The following is a 16887-nucleotide window of genomic DNA, read 5'->3' as shown; positions in this document are numbered from 1 at the left end:
ATTCAGGCATTTAAATTTGTTGACACATGCATGATGTTAAAGCATATAAAGTCAATGCAGATTTGGATCGGGGAACTATTAGGAAATACAGAACAAACCGTAGCTCTGCGCAGTGACAAGTCAATATCAAAATCGTTTACAGTAAGCAGCACAGGGGGTTACCTCCCAGTTTATATTTTCACAATGACATATTTTTGCCCTGGTCCTTTTAAAACTGTAAACCATAAAAATTGAAACATGTCCACGAATACAAAACATTAATTTAGTCTTTTAGTATTTGTTGAATAATGCCAGAGTCAGCAACTATTAAAGTTACAGTCTAGGCCAGGCACACCTGTATGATGCTGACAACCAACACAATCAGAGCGAACTGTGATTTGAACCCATTATCATAGGTTCCTTGTCTGCCTAAGGGATACAACTCTTCACAGCAAATTGTGGCATGACGTCTTTGGCCCCCTCACCCCCTCCCCTATATGTATAAACATTGAGCACCTGTGAGATCTTGATAACCCTATGACAGGCATCCCTGAACGTCGAGGGCTCGGTGATCTTCTCCTCCAGCAGACTAATGACGAACTGCGTGTAGCTGGACCTGGCCTGCTGAAGTCAATTAAAACACAATGTGTTATGTTTCACACAAAATTTAAGCCATCAAGGTTGAGGCTTTCTACACGCTGAAGGCAATGACCACACTTGTTAAGGCCAAAGTGTGCCTTTAAATAGATTTACTAGGACATTGATACTTCCCACTGTCAGAATGACTCCAACTGTACATTATCTGATAGCAAAGTTATTAAATTGTGGCTGCAAGTTCAAGACTTTTTATCTAATGTTAGGCCTTTATCAGACCAGATTGACAAGTGTGAGGCCTTTTCTAGACCATATTGTCAAACATGAGGCCTTTTCAAGACCATATTGTCAAACAAGGCAAAGATTGCCAAGTATTAGGTCTTTTCTAGACCAGATTGTCAAACAAGGCCTTTTCTTGACCATATCATCAAACAAGGCCTTTCATAGGATTGGTTGGTTGGTTTGTTGTTGTTGAATGCCGCACTCAGCAATATTCCAGCTATATGAGTCTATAGAGTCTGTAAATAATTGAGTCTGGACCAGAAAATCCAGTGATTAATATCATGAGCATTGATCCTCGTAAAAACGTATGACTGTCAAATTGTCACGTTCATACACTTATGAATGTCAATTTCGCTGTCATGTGACTGACCTCTCGTCCGATGGAAACACTGTATATGATATTAAAAAATTATAGGAATACGCTGCACATATCCCCTCAGAAATGTTACCAGCCACGGGAAAGCAGACAGGCTGCTATTTCTGTCAGCAATTGAAACTTAACATTCATTCTGCATCTTCAATTATCAAGTTATGAAAATAAAGAACATAGATATGTGACCTTACATAATATGTGCCAACATCAAGTTTTCAAAATGAAGATTTTAAATTGCCATTTGAGAACTACATGTATGTACCTGCGACTTGTGACTCTTGGACAAGCCATGGATGACTCTGGCACAACACAAACCATCAAACTCTGTCTCCTTGCCCAGCTGCTGCCTCCACACACTGATGCACCGTGCACAGATCTCTGTAGACACAGCACCAGGCCGCTCCAGCACTGAAGAAGGGGGAATAACTCTCAACACACATTATATAGGTCACAGACACTTTCGACCCGTGAAGATTCCAGGGTAGAATAGGTCTTCAGCAACCCATGCTTGCCGTAAAAGGCGACTATGCTTGTCGTAAAAGGCGACTAACGGGATCAGGTGGTCAGGCTCGCTTACTTGGTTGATGCACGGTCATCAATCCCAATTGCATGGGTTGATGCACATGATATCAATCACTGGATTGTCTGGTCCAGGCTCGATTATTTACAGCCCGCCTTCAAATAGCTGGAATATTGCTGAGTGCGGCGTTAAACAACAAACAAACAAACCAACCACAGACACTCTCACTCTGACCTGTTGTGACGGATTGATTATTGCTATTTGTTTGTTTATTGTTTAACGTCCCACTCAGCAATATTCCCACCATATGACAGTGGTCTGTAAATAATCAAGTCTGGACCAGACAATCATCGGATTGACATCATGAGCATCGACCTACACAATTGGGATACGATAACATGTATCAACCAAGTCAGCGAGCCTGACCACCCGATCCTGTTTAGTTGGTCGCCTCTTACGACAAGAATAGTTGGCTCTTATGAAAAGCATTGGTTGTTGAAGACCTATTCTCTCCCAAATCTTCACTGGCTCTAGCGGCTATTCAGTGACCTGCTGTTGTGATGACTGCATAAGGTGAGGTGAAATGGGATTTAACGTTGCGTCCATATTATTGCACTTATATAGCGACATGCATGCATGTGTGTGTTTGGCTGCTTGTACTAGTCTGGACGGAGGCCGATTTATAGTGCTAGCCCACTGAGATACCATGCCACAGTTTAACATGAATACCCCCATCAGACAGTATACTGTTCCGAGCCGACCAGTCCTTGTTTTAGCCCCTTAATGCTGAGTGCCAGACTGGGTAACAAAAGTAACATCTTCTAACGTCTTTTGGTATGACGCGGCTGGTGATTGAACCCCGGACCTTGTGTTCTCAGAGCTGATGCTCTACCACTAGACCATGGAGGTGGTCAATGACTGCATAAGTTACAAGTCAGTTCATGTGACATATGCAAAGAGTGACATTGTTTGACTGTAAGACAGGTACCTGGTGGAAGAACTGCTGGGCCAGTGAAGATCTAACTGTGTCTATTAAGTATTTTAATAGTTTTATAAACAAGCACATGTATATATATATCATTTTGTACAAATCAAGTGTTTTTCCAGAGTGAAAAACATTTAAACGGTAGGAGTTGCCTCCCCTAGGACAGGATTGTCCGGTTTTTAGTTTAGCATACTTCCATATCGGGTGGCTGGCAAGCATACAGTGAGCAAAATTTAATAATCAAGCTATTTTTGTCATTTTCAAGGATTTTTCAAGGTCGACATTAACAATCACGACTTTTCAAGGGGGACCTTAAAATTCAAGGCCTTTTCAAGCCTGTATGAATCCTGTATAGCCCTTGCCAAATTGCCTAATAGTTACCGTACCATAAAAACGAGTAGAAATTTGCCATTTTGAAGAGTTTTGCTACATGTTATCATTAAAGGTGAGGTGAAATGGGGTTTAACGTCGCATCCAAGATTATTGCACTTATATAGCAACGCGTGTGTGTGGCTGATTGTACTAGTCCGGACTGATGCTGATTTAAAGTGCTAGCTCACTGAGATACCATTTTTAAACGTATTTTGCTATTACGCGGCCGGGGATCGAAACCCGGGCCTTCCGCTCTCCCAGCGGTCGCTCTACCACTAGACCACGGAAAAAAAATGTTAGTTTCTATCACTGTAAATGCTGATACTCTTTAAATGTGCAGGATGATTCAAGAAAATATTGCATAATTAATATCTAATATCAACAATTTCATTGAAGTGTATCTGATACCAAAGTTATGAGCACTGGTTTACACATTTATATCCCGACTTACCAGCTGTGATAGCTAGGTTGAAAATCAGCTGAGCCAAAGATTTGACTACAAGTGGCACAAGATCCTGCAACAAATATAGAACAAGTTGAAGAACCAGAGCAGAACTTCATGTATGCCATGGCTCTCTGCATCAAAGACGTTTACATCAATAGGTGAGGTGAAGTGAAATTGGGTTTAACCTCGCGTCCAAGATTATTGCACTTATATAGCGACGTGCATGCACGTGTGTGTGTGTGTGTGTGTGTGTGTGTGTGTGTGGCTGCTTGTTCTAGTCCGGACTGATGCCGATTTATAGTGCTAGCTCACTGAGATACCATGCCGCAGTTTAACATGAATACCCCACTCAGACACAGTATACTGACTCCGAGCCGACCAGTCCTTGTTTTAGACCCTTAATGCCGAGCGCCAGACAGGGTAACAACAAGTACCATCTTTTAACGTCTTTTGGTAGATCGAACCCCGGACCTTCCGCTCTCCGGGCGAACGCTCTACCGCTAGACCACGGAGGCGTCTTTACATCAATAAAAATTTGTACTAGTGTGTATACTATCATGACGTTCACACAACACAAGGTGGGATGAATGTACAAAGATAACAACATTATGACAAAGCCAATGACATAGGATTAATGTACAAAGATAGAACATAATGACACTTACTAAGCATTCACCTGACGAAGGAGCAAGAAGTAGCTCTGAAACGTCGTACAAAGAACAATAGAAGTTGCTATCCATAAAAAAGTGCATGCATTTATGTTCTCCCAACTTCTTAACGCCTTACAAAGACTGCTTTAACAAGTGTTTTTGAAGGTCTTTCTCTAATTCATGCTCGCTCCATCTTCGTTCCAACCACATCCTATATTGCCTCAGTGAGTCCTACCTGTCTCTCCACCAGGGCTGTGTTGGCCTCAGACAGCAGGTCCAGACACCCAGCTAGGTCCAACTGGGAGCTCGGGTACAGCAGTAGACATCTTATCACGTCCTGGAACAGTTGGTCAGCCTCAGTGAACGAGTCAGTGAATGATGGTGTACATCAGTGAGCCGCAGTGAACGAGTCAGTGAATGATGGTGTACATCAGTGAGCCGCAGTGAGCATATTGGAGTTTATGTATTACAACTACTACACTGCTGCCTGTTGCTAATCAAAAGTTAAGTTGCATCTCCAGACAAGCATGTGGTACCTAAGGCTAAAAAAAATAAAATAATTGGTTCTCAGGCATTTTTGTTGTTGTTGTTCAAACTAGTATGTAACCAAATAAACAGATGTGTAACCAAATAAACAGTTTTGGGAAAGGGTCTCCCTACATAAATGTTGTCCTTGATGAGTAAAATACTGGAATACAGTATTTGACTACCATCTGACTTGGAATATTTAAGGATTTAAAAAAAAGAAATTTAAAAAAAGAAATAAAAATGAAACGTGCGACAAACTTTATGATGATGCGAGCTGTGCCTGAGAGCGAAGACTATTTTTTTTTTAGCCTAATGCATTTGGTTTTAAATGAAATTTAGCAGTGTTTAATCAATGATGAACCACCTCAAAATTGATAAAAGTGTATGGTGACAGAATTATTTTAAACTGTTACTACTGTGTCATAGATTTTTTACTTTAGTACTGCAAGTATTGATTGTATAATGAAGCTTGCTCAAAATCACCAATGAGTTCAATCATGGATTTATGAAGCGAGCATCCATATTTGAACTATGACCTCTTATCGGAGTGACAGTTGTTTTAACACATACACTGCCGTATTCTGAAGGCCTGCGAAAAACTATTGTCGTGGCATGCAATTTCAGAGTAAAGTACTGCTATATAAAGAACTTTCTTGATGTCCTGTGTTTAACTGACAGAAAAGCGTCCTTTACCTTGATGTCACAGATGATGTCAGACAGACCACGAGTGTTCTCCTTGTGTCTGCTAATGTCCGGCTTCTCTGTGGCTGGGGCAGTCTGGGAATTTTGGTTGCCAAGCAACAGATGGGTACAGAGGAAACGACTGCTGGATCCTGTAAGTTCAGTTTGGATCACACCTGGAATTGACAAAATGTACAAACTGTACCGAAATATTTTCACAACATTTCTGCTGAAGCAATGTGATACGACTCACAGACTACTTTCGCTGACACCCACTTAGTGTGATATTAGTGCTGATCCAATGTGTGATATGACTTACTGAATACTTTCACTGACACCCACCTAGTGTGATATAAGTGCTGATCCAATGTGTGATACGACTAACTGAATACTTTCACTGACACCCACCTAGTGTGATATTAGTGCTGATCCAATGTGTGATACGACTAACTGAATACTTTCACTGACACCCACCTAGTGTGATATTAGTGCTAATCCAATGTGTGATACGACTAACTGAATACTTTCACTGACACCCACATAGTGTGATATTAGTGCTGATCCAATGTGTGATACGACTAACTGAATACTTTCACTGACACCCACCTAGTGTGATATTAGTGCTAATCCAATGTGTGATACGACTAACTGAATACTTTCACTGACACCCACCTAGTGTGATATTAGTGCTGATCCAATGTGTGATACGACTAACTGAATACTTTCACTGACACCCACCTAGTGTGATATTAGTGCTGATCCAATGTGTGATACGACTAACTGAATACTTTCACTGACACCCACATAGTGTGATATTAGTGCTAATCCAATGTGTGATACGACTAACTGAAAACTTTCACTGACACCCACCTAGTGTGACATTAGTGCTGATCCAATGTGTGATACGACTAACTGACTACTTTCACTGACACCCACCTAGTGTGATATTAGTGCTGATCCAATGTGTGATCCGACTTTCTGCCAGATGACTTGAGATATCTGCTGCCATGGCAACCACTGAAGTTGACTGTTCCTCCGGCAATAGCAGCTTGAGTGCAGCCAGTGTTTTCTTCTGGCAAAATCTGAAGAAACGTTTCAACTAATGCAAACCTTTCTCTTTAAAGATCCCATCTTGTGTATAAGTAAAACCTATGAGTGAGTGAGTGAGTTGGGTTTAACGCCACTTTTAACAGTATTCCAGTTATATCGCGGCATGTCAGCTTAATGTGGCAGGAAAGCCCGAAGTGATGCAGCTCTCCGACGTTTACCACTTTGGTGAAACCCACGAGCATGGGTATGGTGCTGACAAAACCAGAAACATAATCGGGGCGAACCGGGATTCGAACCCACAATCATAGGTTTCTGGCGTGCCCAAGGGATGCAACTCTGCACAGCGAATCGTGGCGCCTTAGACGACTGGGCCACCCGTGTCCCCTAAAACCTTTGAGGTTGGATGTTAAGATCATATCGTATGGTACATCTTGTTGGGATAGACTCAAACCACTTACTGAAATGATGTATTTGTCAGTGTTTAGCAGTCAATACTATTCAACATCTTGGCTTTATTATTCGAAGTCCATTAATCAGTCTGATCAATTAACATGAACATTTGACATAAAAATGAAACTTGTGGGGACTTTTTAAAAAACAAAAAAATTGAGCTCTTCTTTTCTTTCTTCATATCATAAACATATTCCTACACATGTTTCACAAAGGAGTTCACAAACGAAACATTAAACATTATCACTGTTGGGAATCTAACCTAGACATCCACTTCAACTGCTGTGCCACCTCACAACCAGCATAACACCTGTGTTTGTTTGTGTAGATCTGGGGGCCGGTGTACAAAGTGATCTTAGCGCTAAGGTCATCATAACTCACAGACTTACGACAGTAGTAGCGCTAGGGTTGTTTTGTACAACGTCACCCAGGACACCATGCCCATATACTAACTCTCTCTGTTCTCTGTTGACCAGTGTCTTGAGGTCAGCGTAGACCAGCGGCACCAGTCTGTTCACCTCCTCGGACTGCAGACCCTAGACAGACAGAAGCACATAAGCAACATCAGCATGACAACACAGACATGGTTGTATACACAAACGTTCTACATCACTTGTTTTAGTTTGTTTTTTGTTTGTTATAATCCAGCTGTATGACGGCGGTCTGTAAATAATCGAGTCTGGACCCGACAATCCAGTGATTGACATCATGAGCATCGATCCACGCAACTGGGATACGATGACATGCATCAACCAAGTCAGCAAGCCTGACCACCCAATCCCGTTAGTCGCCTATTCTACCCCGGATCTTCACATGTCTACTACATCACTCGTAAACACATGAGGCTGATACGTGGTCTACTAGTGATGCATGTTTATTTAAAGTAAAGCAATTAGGATGTGATTGTTTGTTTGACCGAGAAACATCGAGTAAAAGCAGATTCAACAAGACAATTAAAGAAAAAACTGACACTGAATTTTATCTACAAAATTTGTCTTGTAAATGTAAAATAGTTTAGTTCATTTCAGACTTTCAGATTTCACCGTCTATCTATAGGTAGAAACAGGTAGATGGCAGAAGAACCTGTATAAATATCCATTAAATGATACTGCAGTAGAAAACCCTTTTATGCATTTAAATGAAACAAGAAGGTTCTTATCTCTTTATTACATCAATCGATCATCACTTTTCAAAATGACCAAGTCATTCAATTTAAAGACCCGTGAAGATTCCGGGATAGAATAGGTCTTCAGCAACCCATGCTTGCCGTAAAAGGTGACTATGTTTGTCGTAAAAGGCGACTAACGGGATCGGGTGGTCAGACTCGCTGACTTGGTTGATGCATGTCATCGATCCCAATTGCGTGGATCAATGTTCATGATGTAAATCACTGGATTGTGTGGTCCAGACACGATTATTTACAGACCGCCGTCATATAGCTGGAATGTTGCTGAGTGTGGCGTTAAACAACAAACCAAAACCAAAAAACATTCAATTTAAAAACATATCTACTCTTAGGAAACTGTCTCACTTCTTGTACATTTTAATGGAACAACTATTGTATCTTTTGCTGCCACATCACAAATAATAGACCTCTGCAAGCACGCCATTATTCTATGTTCATAGCCTTGAGTGAATACAGGTCTGTTCTGTTCTGTTTTTATTAGCATGTATAACGCTGAACTCAGCAATATTACTGCTGTTTGGCAGCGGTCTGTAAATAATCAAGTGAGTGAGTGAGTGAGGTAATGCTTTACGTCACATCGGCAATATTTCAGCCATATCGTAAATAATCAAGTCTACACAAGACAATCCAGTGATTAACATCATGAGCATTGATTCACACAATTGGGATACGATGACACGCTATCCACCAAGTCACCGAGTCTGACCACCCAATCCGTTACGACAAGCAGGTAACATTTCTGTCGGGCTGCATGATAATATGTCTGAAAGCAAGCAGATAACTTTAAAGATGGGCAGGCAGCAGTTATGGGTGACCTGCCTGACCGTCTTGTTGGGTCTTAAAATTATTTCAAACACTGTCATGTCATCACATCATGGCTTCTTGGCTCAAAACTTGCAATAAAAATAGTGAGTGAGTGAGTGAGTATGGTTTTACGTCTCTTCTTCAGGGTCTTCAGGGTGACGAGCAAACGCTTTAACCACTAGGCTACCCGACCGCTCCCAATAAAGATAGGCAAAAGTACAGGTAGTGGTAGACTGTATGACTGCATAATTGCCTATTGCATTAACAATTCCATTGAACTATGACACTTGTGTCAGGGATGTGTGAAATTTTGAGAGATGTCATTTCACTCCTAGAGTATTCATACAGAGAGAGAGGTGTTTGATAGAATAAAGGGCATACAATTTTATTATCGTAATCAAAACTTCCTGTTGTAACACCAGTACTCATCTGATTCACTGAGACTGGGGATTTCTCCCGATCAAGAATCCCATGATGGTCAAAACCTGGCTTTAGTTTGAAACATGTTTCACTGACCACTCTTTACCACGAGGGGTGGTCGGGTAGCCTAGTGGTTAAAGCGCTGCTCGTCACTCCGAAGACCTGGGTTCGATTCCCGACATGGGTACAATGTGTGAAGCCCATTTCTGGTGTCCCCCGCCGTGATATTGCTGGAATATTGCTAAAAGCGGCGTAATACCATGCTCGCTCACTCACTCTTGACCACGAGTGAGTTCTATTTAAGTGTTATCAAGGCATGTCAGCTTAAAGTTAGAGGAAAGCCTGGAGTGATGCAGGTCTAAGATTGTCAAGCTCATAGAACACGTTACCATTTTTCTCTTGTCTTTGTCCAGCAGTTTTAACCTTTCCTTCAGATCCTTGACCCTTTGTTTAGCTGCTGTCAACTGCTTTGGAAGGATGGAGCTTCGAAACTGCTTGATGAAGTTGGACGCAGTTCTCTCCCCTACAAACTCCACAGTACGTTTGAGAGACGATGGATGGTTGTGAAAGAAATTCTCTTCCAGCTGAGTCTGTAATTAAGAATCTATTGTCAGGAGGTTTGAGTTGGATTTTATTCCCCCTCCCCCCCAAAAGCTGACAGAACCAGGATCATAATTGTGGCAAAACCAGCATATCCTGTTGCAACTAAGGGATGCAACTCTGCACAGTAAGAAAATATTGGCAGGAAACAGGCTAAAATGTATGTAAACAAGCAAAATCTGTGATATCAACTTATCTGGCCATTGGTACAGTAAAACCCTCTTCATCCGACACATTTTCTGATTAACTCATCATTGGTAAGTATCGCTGGAAGGATGTCTTCCAGACTGTGTCACTATGTTTACTGCATAATTAAATGACCAATATTACATGGCTTGTCATCTCTCATTGACTATCTATGTTTCATCCATCTATGTGAGTGAGTGAGTGAGTGAGTGAGTGAGTGAGTGAGTGAGTGAGTGAGTGAGTGAGTGAGTGAGTGAGTGAGTGAGTGAGTGAGTGAGTGAGTGAGTGAGTGAGTGAGTGAGTGAGTGAGTGAGTGAGTGAGTGAGTGAGTGAGTGAGTTATAGCGCCACCAGTGGATCCAGTTGGATTTTTCACTGCTTTAAACGTTTTCCAGTTATATCACAGCGTGTCAGCTTAATGTGTGAGGAAAGCCCTAAGTGATGCAGGTCTTAGCATTTACTACTTTGATGAAACCCACGACAAACCTAGTAACATAATCGGGGGGAACCAGCTTTTGAATCCATCTACATTAAGTTCCTTTATGAACAACTTCAGCTGTTGTCTCACCTGCAGCTGTTTCTGGGTGAAGGTCGCCGACTGCCCGGTGTTGGCTGCGGTAGGGGTGATCTTCCTGATGGTGCCTCGAGTGTTGGTCCCCACAGCAAACTCCATCATCAAGTTGCGCATCTCGGCTGCAGAACAAACCATGACACTTTGGAGAAACATTCCCAATCTTACTCTGATCTACTGGATCACAAGACGTACCATCAACAGATCGGCATCTTGCCAGGCAAGGAAGTTAACTGACTATATATGCCCAGTTTCCTCCCTTGCTGAACAACTGGATCACAAGACGTACCATCAACTGATCGGCATCTTGCCAGGCAAGGAAGTTAACGGACTATATATGCCCAGTTTCCTCCCTTGCTGAACAAGACTGGAATTTCGATTATAGCGCCACCAGTGGATCTTACGAGTTTTGTCCCTTCTATGTCCCTCCTATTGACCAATCTCACATCACTTCCATTTGCTTCAAACAAAATTGTGGCGCCCAGTCAAGAAAATCTATATTATGAAAACACAAGTCTTACCTCGTGAAGTGCATCAAATCATGTGAGATGCAAATATTTGGAAAATATATGTTGATGTTGAGTTGGCGATACACATGCTTTACAAATCTTGCAGTCAACAGAAATCTACACTTGGACTATACATAGACTCGTTGGTCTAGCCAAAATATAACTCCATAATTCCAGCCTAGTTCGGCAAGAGTGGAAACTGGATGTACATAGTCAGTCACCTCCTTTGCCTTGGGAAGATGGAGACCGGTCCTCGAGATAGTGAACAGTCAGGGACTTATCTCGGATGTCAAACAAAGTGCCCTTGTTAAACAAATTGGAAAACAACAACATGATTTTGTTCGAAATTGGACATAAAACTGAAAGACTCTTCGTGTTTTTGGTCCTGTTATTGGAGGAATGCAAGTCACCTCTGCCAAACATTAACACGACTTGGCAAATATTTAATTCCAAATTGGGGAATAATGCAATTAGTTACTTGAGAAACTACAAGGAGTTATAATAAAACTGAATATGTAGTAGTCTTAAAGTTATCTGCCAGACAGTCGCACAGGTTGAAGAAAATTTCATGCAGACCAGCAGAAATGTTACTAGCAACGGGCAGACGGGCAGGCGGGCAGACGGGCAGATGGACAGGCAGTTATTTGGGACACTGGACGAACATGGGGCTAACATGGGAGGCTGGGGGCCTATTCTGCCCTGGCATCCACACAAGGGACAGGTCCACAAGTGGGAGGAGAATGTTCACTGACTGAAAATCCTGGGCTTTGGTTTCATCTCCACATCAAGGCCATCATCCCGAGGCAAGAGAGTTAACTGACTATAAAAGTCCAGTTTCCACCCTTGCCGAACTAGGCTGGTATTATGGAGTTACATTTTGGCTGGACTAACGAGTCTATGCATAGTCCAATCAAAATCGCAGATTTCGGTTGATTGCAGGATTTGCAAAGCATGTGCACTGACATCTCGTTGTCAGCAGATATTTTCCAAATCTTTTCATGTTTTTAATCAAGGTGCGCATGTGATTTGATGCATTCCGCGATGTAAGACCCGTTTTGTCACAATATAGAACTTGATTATTGATCAGATCGTCCTGACTCGGCGCCACCGTTTTGTGTGAAGCAATCGCAAGTGATACGAGAGGTGGAATCTGATTGGTCCGTAGGCGAGGTTTAGAAGGGACATATCTGGTAATAGCCACTAGTGGCGCTGCGATCGAGCCCAGTAGTTCCAGCCTAGTTCGGCAAGGGTGGAAACAGGACTTTTAAAGTCAGTTAACTCTCTTGCCTCGGGAAGATGCATCAAGGCAGATAAGACAGATTCAGGATTCTGTACATTGCACAGGAGTTTAGCATTGAAAACTGTTTCATTCAGAATTTGTTGTTTCGTTTGAAATGTTTAGAATGCCTGTATGTACATAGTATAGTGAGAATGATACTTATCAACACCAACCCAACGGTTTCAGATAATTGTACCGTCATTACTCACCCACGTAAGGACAGCATGTGTACAGAAGATCCTGTGACACAAGGTCAAGGTCATCCTGAAAACAAAAATTCAATCCTGCCTGTACAATGATATATAATACTACCTGTTCCTTCAACTGGCACAGAAAATAATCAATGCAGATTTTACCATGTATTCTTAAAGAATTCATTTGCATGTATTTAAATTATCAATGTTATTTCATAATCCATCCAATTTGAACAATTTATTGTGTTTTATCATTTAAACAACTAGGTTTGCATTTTTCTTTCTACCTGACGTCCCCACCCCCTTGCTCCTCCGTTAATTGAATGGCTGGTCCCCCCAGACAGGTGCTGCTACTCACCAGAGGTAGAAGCTGTGTGGTGTCGCCCCTGTCACCTCTGTTCTCCTCCTCACTTACTTCCTTAAAGAACAGACCGTCGGGCATCATCGGGGTCTGGAAGAGGTAGCGACTTAGTGAACATGTGTGTGTGTTGTTTGCTGCTGCACTCACGCCAGTCTGTATATAATGGTGTCTGGACCAGACAATCCAGTGATTGACATCATAAACATCCTTCTTGAAGTTGGTAAGTAAGAAAATGTACAACTTTATGGATAACAACTTCTTGATTATTGCATATAGCGACGTTTCAATGTAGATTCCTACATCGGCTCTTAAGCTTGATGTATGTGAGTGAGTGAGTGAGTGAGTGAGTGAGTGAGAGAGAGAGAGAAAGAGAGAGAGAGAGAGAGAGAGAGGGAGGGAGAGAGAGAGAGGAGAGAGAGAGAGAGAGAGCACATGACGACAAGATGACAAGAATATCACCTTCTTGGAGGTCAACTTACATCAAACAGCCAGCTTATCAACACGACCACCATCAGGTTGCCATAGAAACACTGGTTTGTGGACGCTCTCTCCCATGATATTCTGCAAAACAATACCCAGTCTGTTTCAAGGAAGATACAGTTCAAAACTATTTTCACTCAAACTAATCAACATAAAAAGTATCACCCTTCAAAATGCCATCAGATGTGAGTAAATGAGTGAATATTTTTCAATGCCCCAGTCAATACTTCAAGCAGAAATTACAAAATGTTGCTAAATTTTCCAACAAACACCATTAAATGGACTACGAACAGCAATTTGCTTTTATTATTTCTTGTAAATGGTTCTTTTCCCAAACTGTGTATAACCAAACAAAATTTTTCTGAATAAAAATCTGTCTGCAAAATAACAAGTAGTATTGGCAGTCATGAGTTGTCTCCCCTACCTGAGGACATGTCGGAGGCCGGACAGGAAGCGCTGGTACACCTGCACCGTGGGAGCGATTGAGTCCATCTGGGAGGCGAACTCCACCAGCCAGGGTATGGTGAGGACAAGTCTCCGGGAGGAGATGGCGCCGTGTACCGTGGCCACAAAGTCCAGGGGAGACGGAATCTGGGGAAACAATTTGTTGGTTCCAGTCAGCACAAAACATCTCGTCAGCCACAACACAAAACACAGTTTTCTGTGAATTGAACTGTCCAGCTGGATGAGAGACCAGCCATATTCCATTATCTCTTTCACAACTTCATGTCATTTCATTCAGAGCATCAGATAAGCTGTGTATAATATGCAAAAATAAATCAGAATAACCCAATTAATTTTGAGTTGCTTACTTACAAATACATCGCTATATGGCTGACATAATGCCGATGCGACGTTAAATTTTAACTCACTCACTTACAAAATGTAACAAGAGTTTGCCACGAATGTGGCTATATCCCCCGCCCCTGTTGCAGAATTTATGACATAATTAAATCTAAACAAACCCTAACCTTTTTTAACCAAGGTGGAACTTGTCATGGAAATTGTAAAAAAAAGAAGAGTTTGGAACCTAAGTCCATCTTGTCGCCATTGAAACATAAATTTCTAAAATTTCTAAATAGCAAAAGGCACCAGTTCAGCATGTATCTGACAGACCTGCAAAGTTTCATGAAAAAATATTGGACGGTTTCTGAGTTATGATCTGGAAACGTAACGTGACGGACAGACGGACGGAGCCCGTTTCTATACCCCCAGCCAACTTTGTTGGGCGGGGGATAAAAAGAAGTTATGTGTAAGTATAATCACATCTGAATCACAGGGCTCAATTTAAGAACCTGGCTTAATTTGCACCAGGTGAAAGTTGATATGAAAAGCTAGTTGCACTGGACAAAACCAGGTTGCACCCTGGTCCCATAAAATCATCAAAGTTGAAATATAGATGCATTAAATAAGTCTAAATAAGTAAAATCTCAGATCTCTGATGACTGTGTAATTATGAATTACACATAATACAGTTATTAGTTATGTACTATATGGTAAATACAACTTTGAGGAATTGAGTGGGTTCAAAGATCGTTGTTGTATCAACAAGTAAGGGTTAGTAAGACACAAATTTGAATTGTTTTACATGCACTTGGTGCATGCATGTAGACATAACTATTAAGATGCATTTTTTAACAATAGGTTGCACTGGTGCATGTTTTATATCGATAAATCAAGTCCTGGAATCATAATTGGCTCAGAAAATATCTGGAGCCCTGGGCATTACATTGACAGACTAAGTAATTTCTAATACTCAAAATTAGTTTGTGAAGCTGTCTAAGCATGCTCCAAACATACTGTGTTCCTATGAGCAGTATAGCTGGCCCGCATGGAGTCGGGCAGCGGTTCTGTGGTCTGGTATGGCAGGAATGTCACAAAACCCAGGAATTTCCCCAGAAGCCGCAGCGTCATCAAACAGGAAGCAAACAACTCGTGCTGATCCTAATAAAGATAAATATGAGCATTTCGGGATAAATGCAATGTTTTTATACTTACCTGATGCTACACAGCTTCAGCTTCTCTACTTTCTACAAACAGACAGTACTGGAACAAGGGTGAGGTGAGGTGAAATTGGGTTTAACGTCGCGTCCAAGATTATTGCACTTATATAGTGACGTGCTTGTACGTGTGTGTGTTTGTGTGGCTGCTTGTACTAGTCCGGACTGATGCCAATTTATAGTGCTAGCCCACTGAGATACCATGCCGCAGTTTAACATGAATACCCCACTCAGACACAGTATACTGACTCCGAGCCGACCAGTCCTTGTTTTAGCCCCTTAATGCCGAGCGCCAGACAGAGTAACAACAAGTACCATCTCTTAACGTCTTTTGGTATGACGCGGGTGGGGATCGAACCCCGGACCTTCCGCTCTCCGGGCGGACGCTCTACCACTAGACCACGGAGGCGGTTACTGGAACAGAGAAACAGTTGAAACAGACTATAGCCCGTGCCCCGATACCCACGAGTTATCCCTGGAGAAGGTGGGTGCCCATCCTGGGAGAGATGCATTGACAAACAACACGATAAAAGCAAGATGGCGACTGGCGCGAAAATGTGCTCATGTGTTTCAACTGTCTCTCTGTTTCAGTACTGTCTGTTTGTATAAGGTGGGAAAGCTAAAGCACTGTGTCGCATCAGGTAAGGAAAAACATCTCTGAAAATCTCTGAAAATGACAACAAAACATAACCAAATGATGACAGGGTTGATTAAGTGGAGTGTAATATGATCAACATGTTTAAGGGGGTTCTGATAAATATCTTGTTTTCTGATCTTTTTAACTTTGTCTGAGATAGAACTAACACTTCACTGAAAAGTTCATTATTTGAATTTCTCTTGTGAAAGTTCACCACCTCTTTTGATATTCACAGAGGAAATATTCATTAAACAACTATATGACTCCTGAATTTTGAACATGAAAAACAAGAAATTCCTGTGAAACTCCTTACCTCCTCCTCCTCAGTCTCCGAGCTGGTCGAAATGGTGCGATCACCGCTAGACGTCCCAAACTCTGTGTTGTTCAACTGTACACAACAAACGATGCATATCAGTGGGTGATCCGCAATATCACTGCAGCTTGTGAAGACTCAATTCTGGGCTCAGCAGAGCATCATGGTATGAGGATGATACAGGCAGTCACACAATGTAACACCTATCTTTGTCAGCTCTTACGAAATGTATGATACAGAGTGCATACCATCTTCCCGAGGCAAGGGAGTTAACTGACTATTAAAGTCCAGGGACATAACTCGTAATAGCCACAGGTGGCGCTGCGATCGAGCCCAGAAATTCAAACCTAGTTCGGCATTGGTGGTAACTGGACTGTTACAGTCAGTTAACTCCCTTGCCTCGGGAAGATGGGTTTATACACAATTAGCCTGACAAATT

General features: G+C 41.9%; 1 protein-coding gene across 2 annotated transcripts in view; it reads right to left on the bottom strand.

The window, feature by feature from the left end:
* Positions 1–16887, bottom strand: part of LOC124152454 (codanin-1-like) — a 43906-nt gene that overhangs the window by 2980 nt on the left and 24039 nt on the right. Inside the window, exons 13-27 of one of the 2 annotated variants that reach the window (XM_048388595.1) lie at positions 16449–16523; positions 15299–15442; positions 13923–14089; positions 13498–13579; positions 13016–13108; positions 12673–12727; positions 10673–10797; positions 9709–9909; positions 7363–7445; positions 6346–6491; positions 5422–5585; positions 4436–4537; positions 3557–3620; positions 1491–1636; positions 496–603 (exon numbers count right to left, since the gene is read on the bottom strand). In XM_048388595.1, coding sequence (XP_048244552.1) covers positions 496–603; positions 1491–1636; positions 3557–3620; positions 4436–4537; positions 5422–5585; positions 6346–6491; positions 7363–7445; positions 9709–9909; positions 10673–10797; positions 12673–12727; positions 13016–13108; positions 13498–13579; positions 13923–14089; positions 15299–15442; positions 16449–16523 — 1755 coding nt within the window. The remainder of the gene's footprint in view (positions 1–495; positions 604–1490; positions 1637–3556; positions 3621–4435; positions 4538–5421; positions 5586–6345; positions 6492–7362; positions 7446–9708; positions 9910–10672; positions 10798–12672; positions 12728–13015; positions 13109–13497; positions 13580–13922; positions 14090–15298; positions 15443–16448; positions 16524–16887) is intronic. The other variant, XM_048388596.1, reaches the window with a different exon arrangement.

Source organism: Haliotis rufescens, unplaced genomic scaffold (genome assembly GCF_023055435.1).
Source record: "Haliotis rufescens isolate VD_foot unplaced genomic scaffold, xgHalRufe1.0.p SCAF_74, whole genome shotgun sequence".
NCBI lineage: Eukaryota > Metazoa > Mollusca > Gastropoda > Lepetellida > Haliotidae > Haliotis > Haliotis rufescens.
Note: the sequence above shows the minus strand (reverse complement) of the source record. Positions and strands in the feature narration are given on the sequence as shown.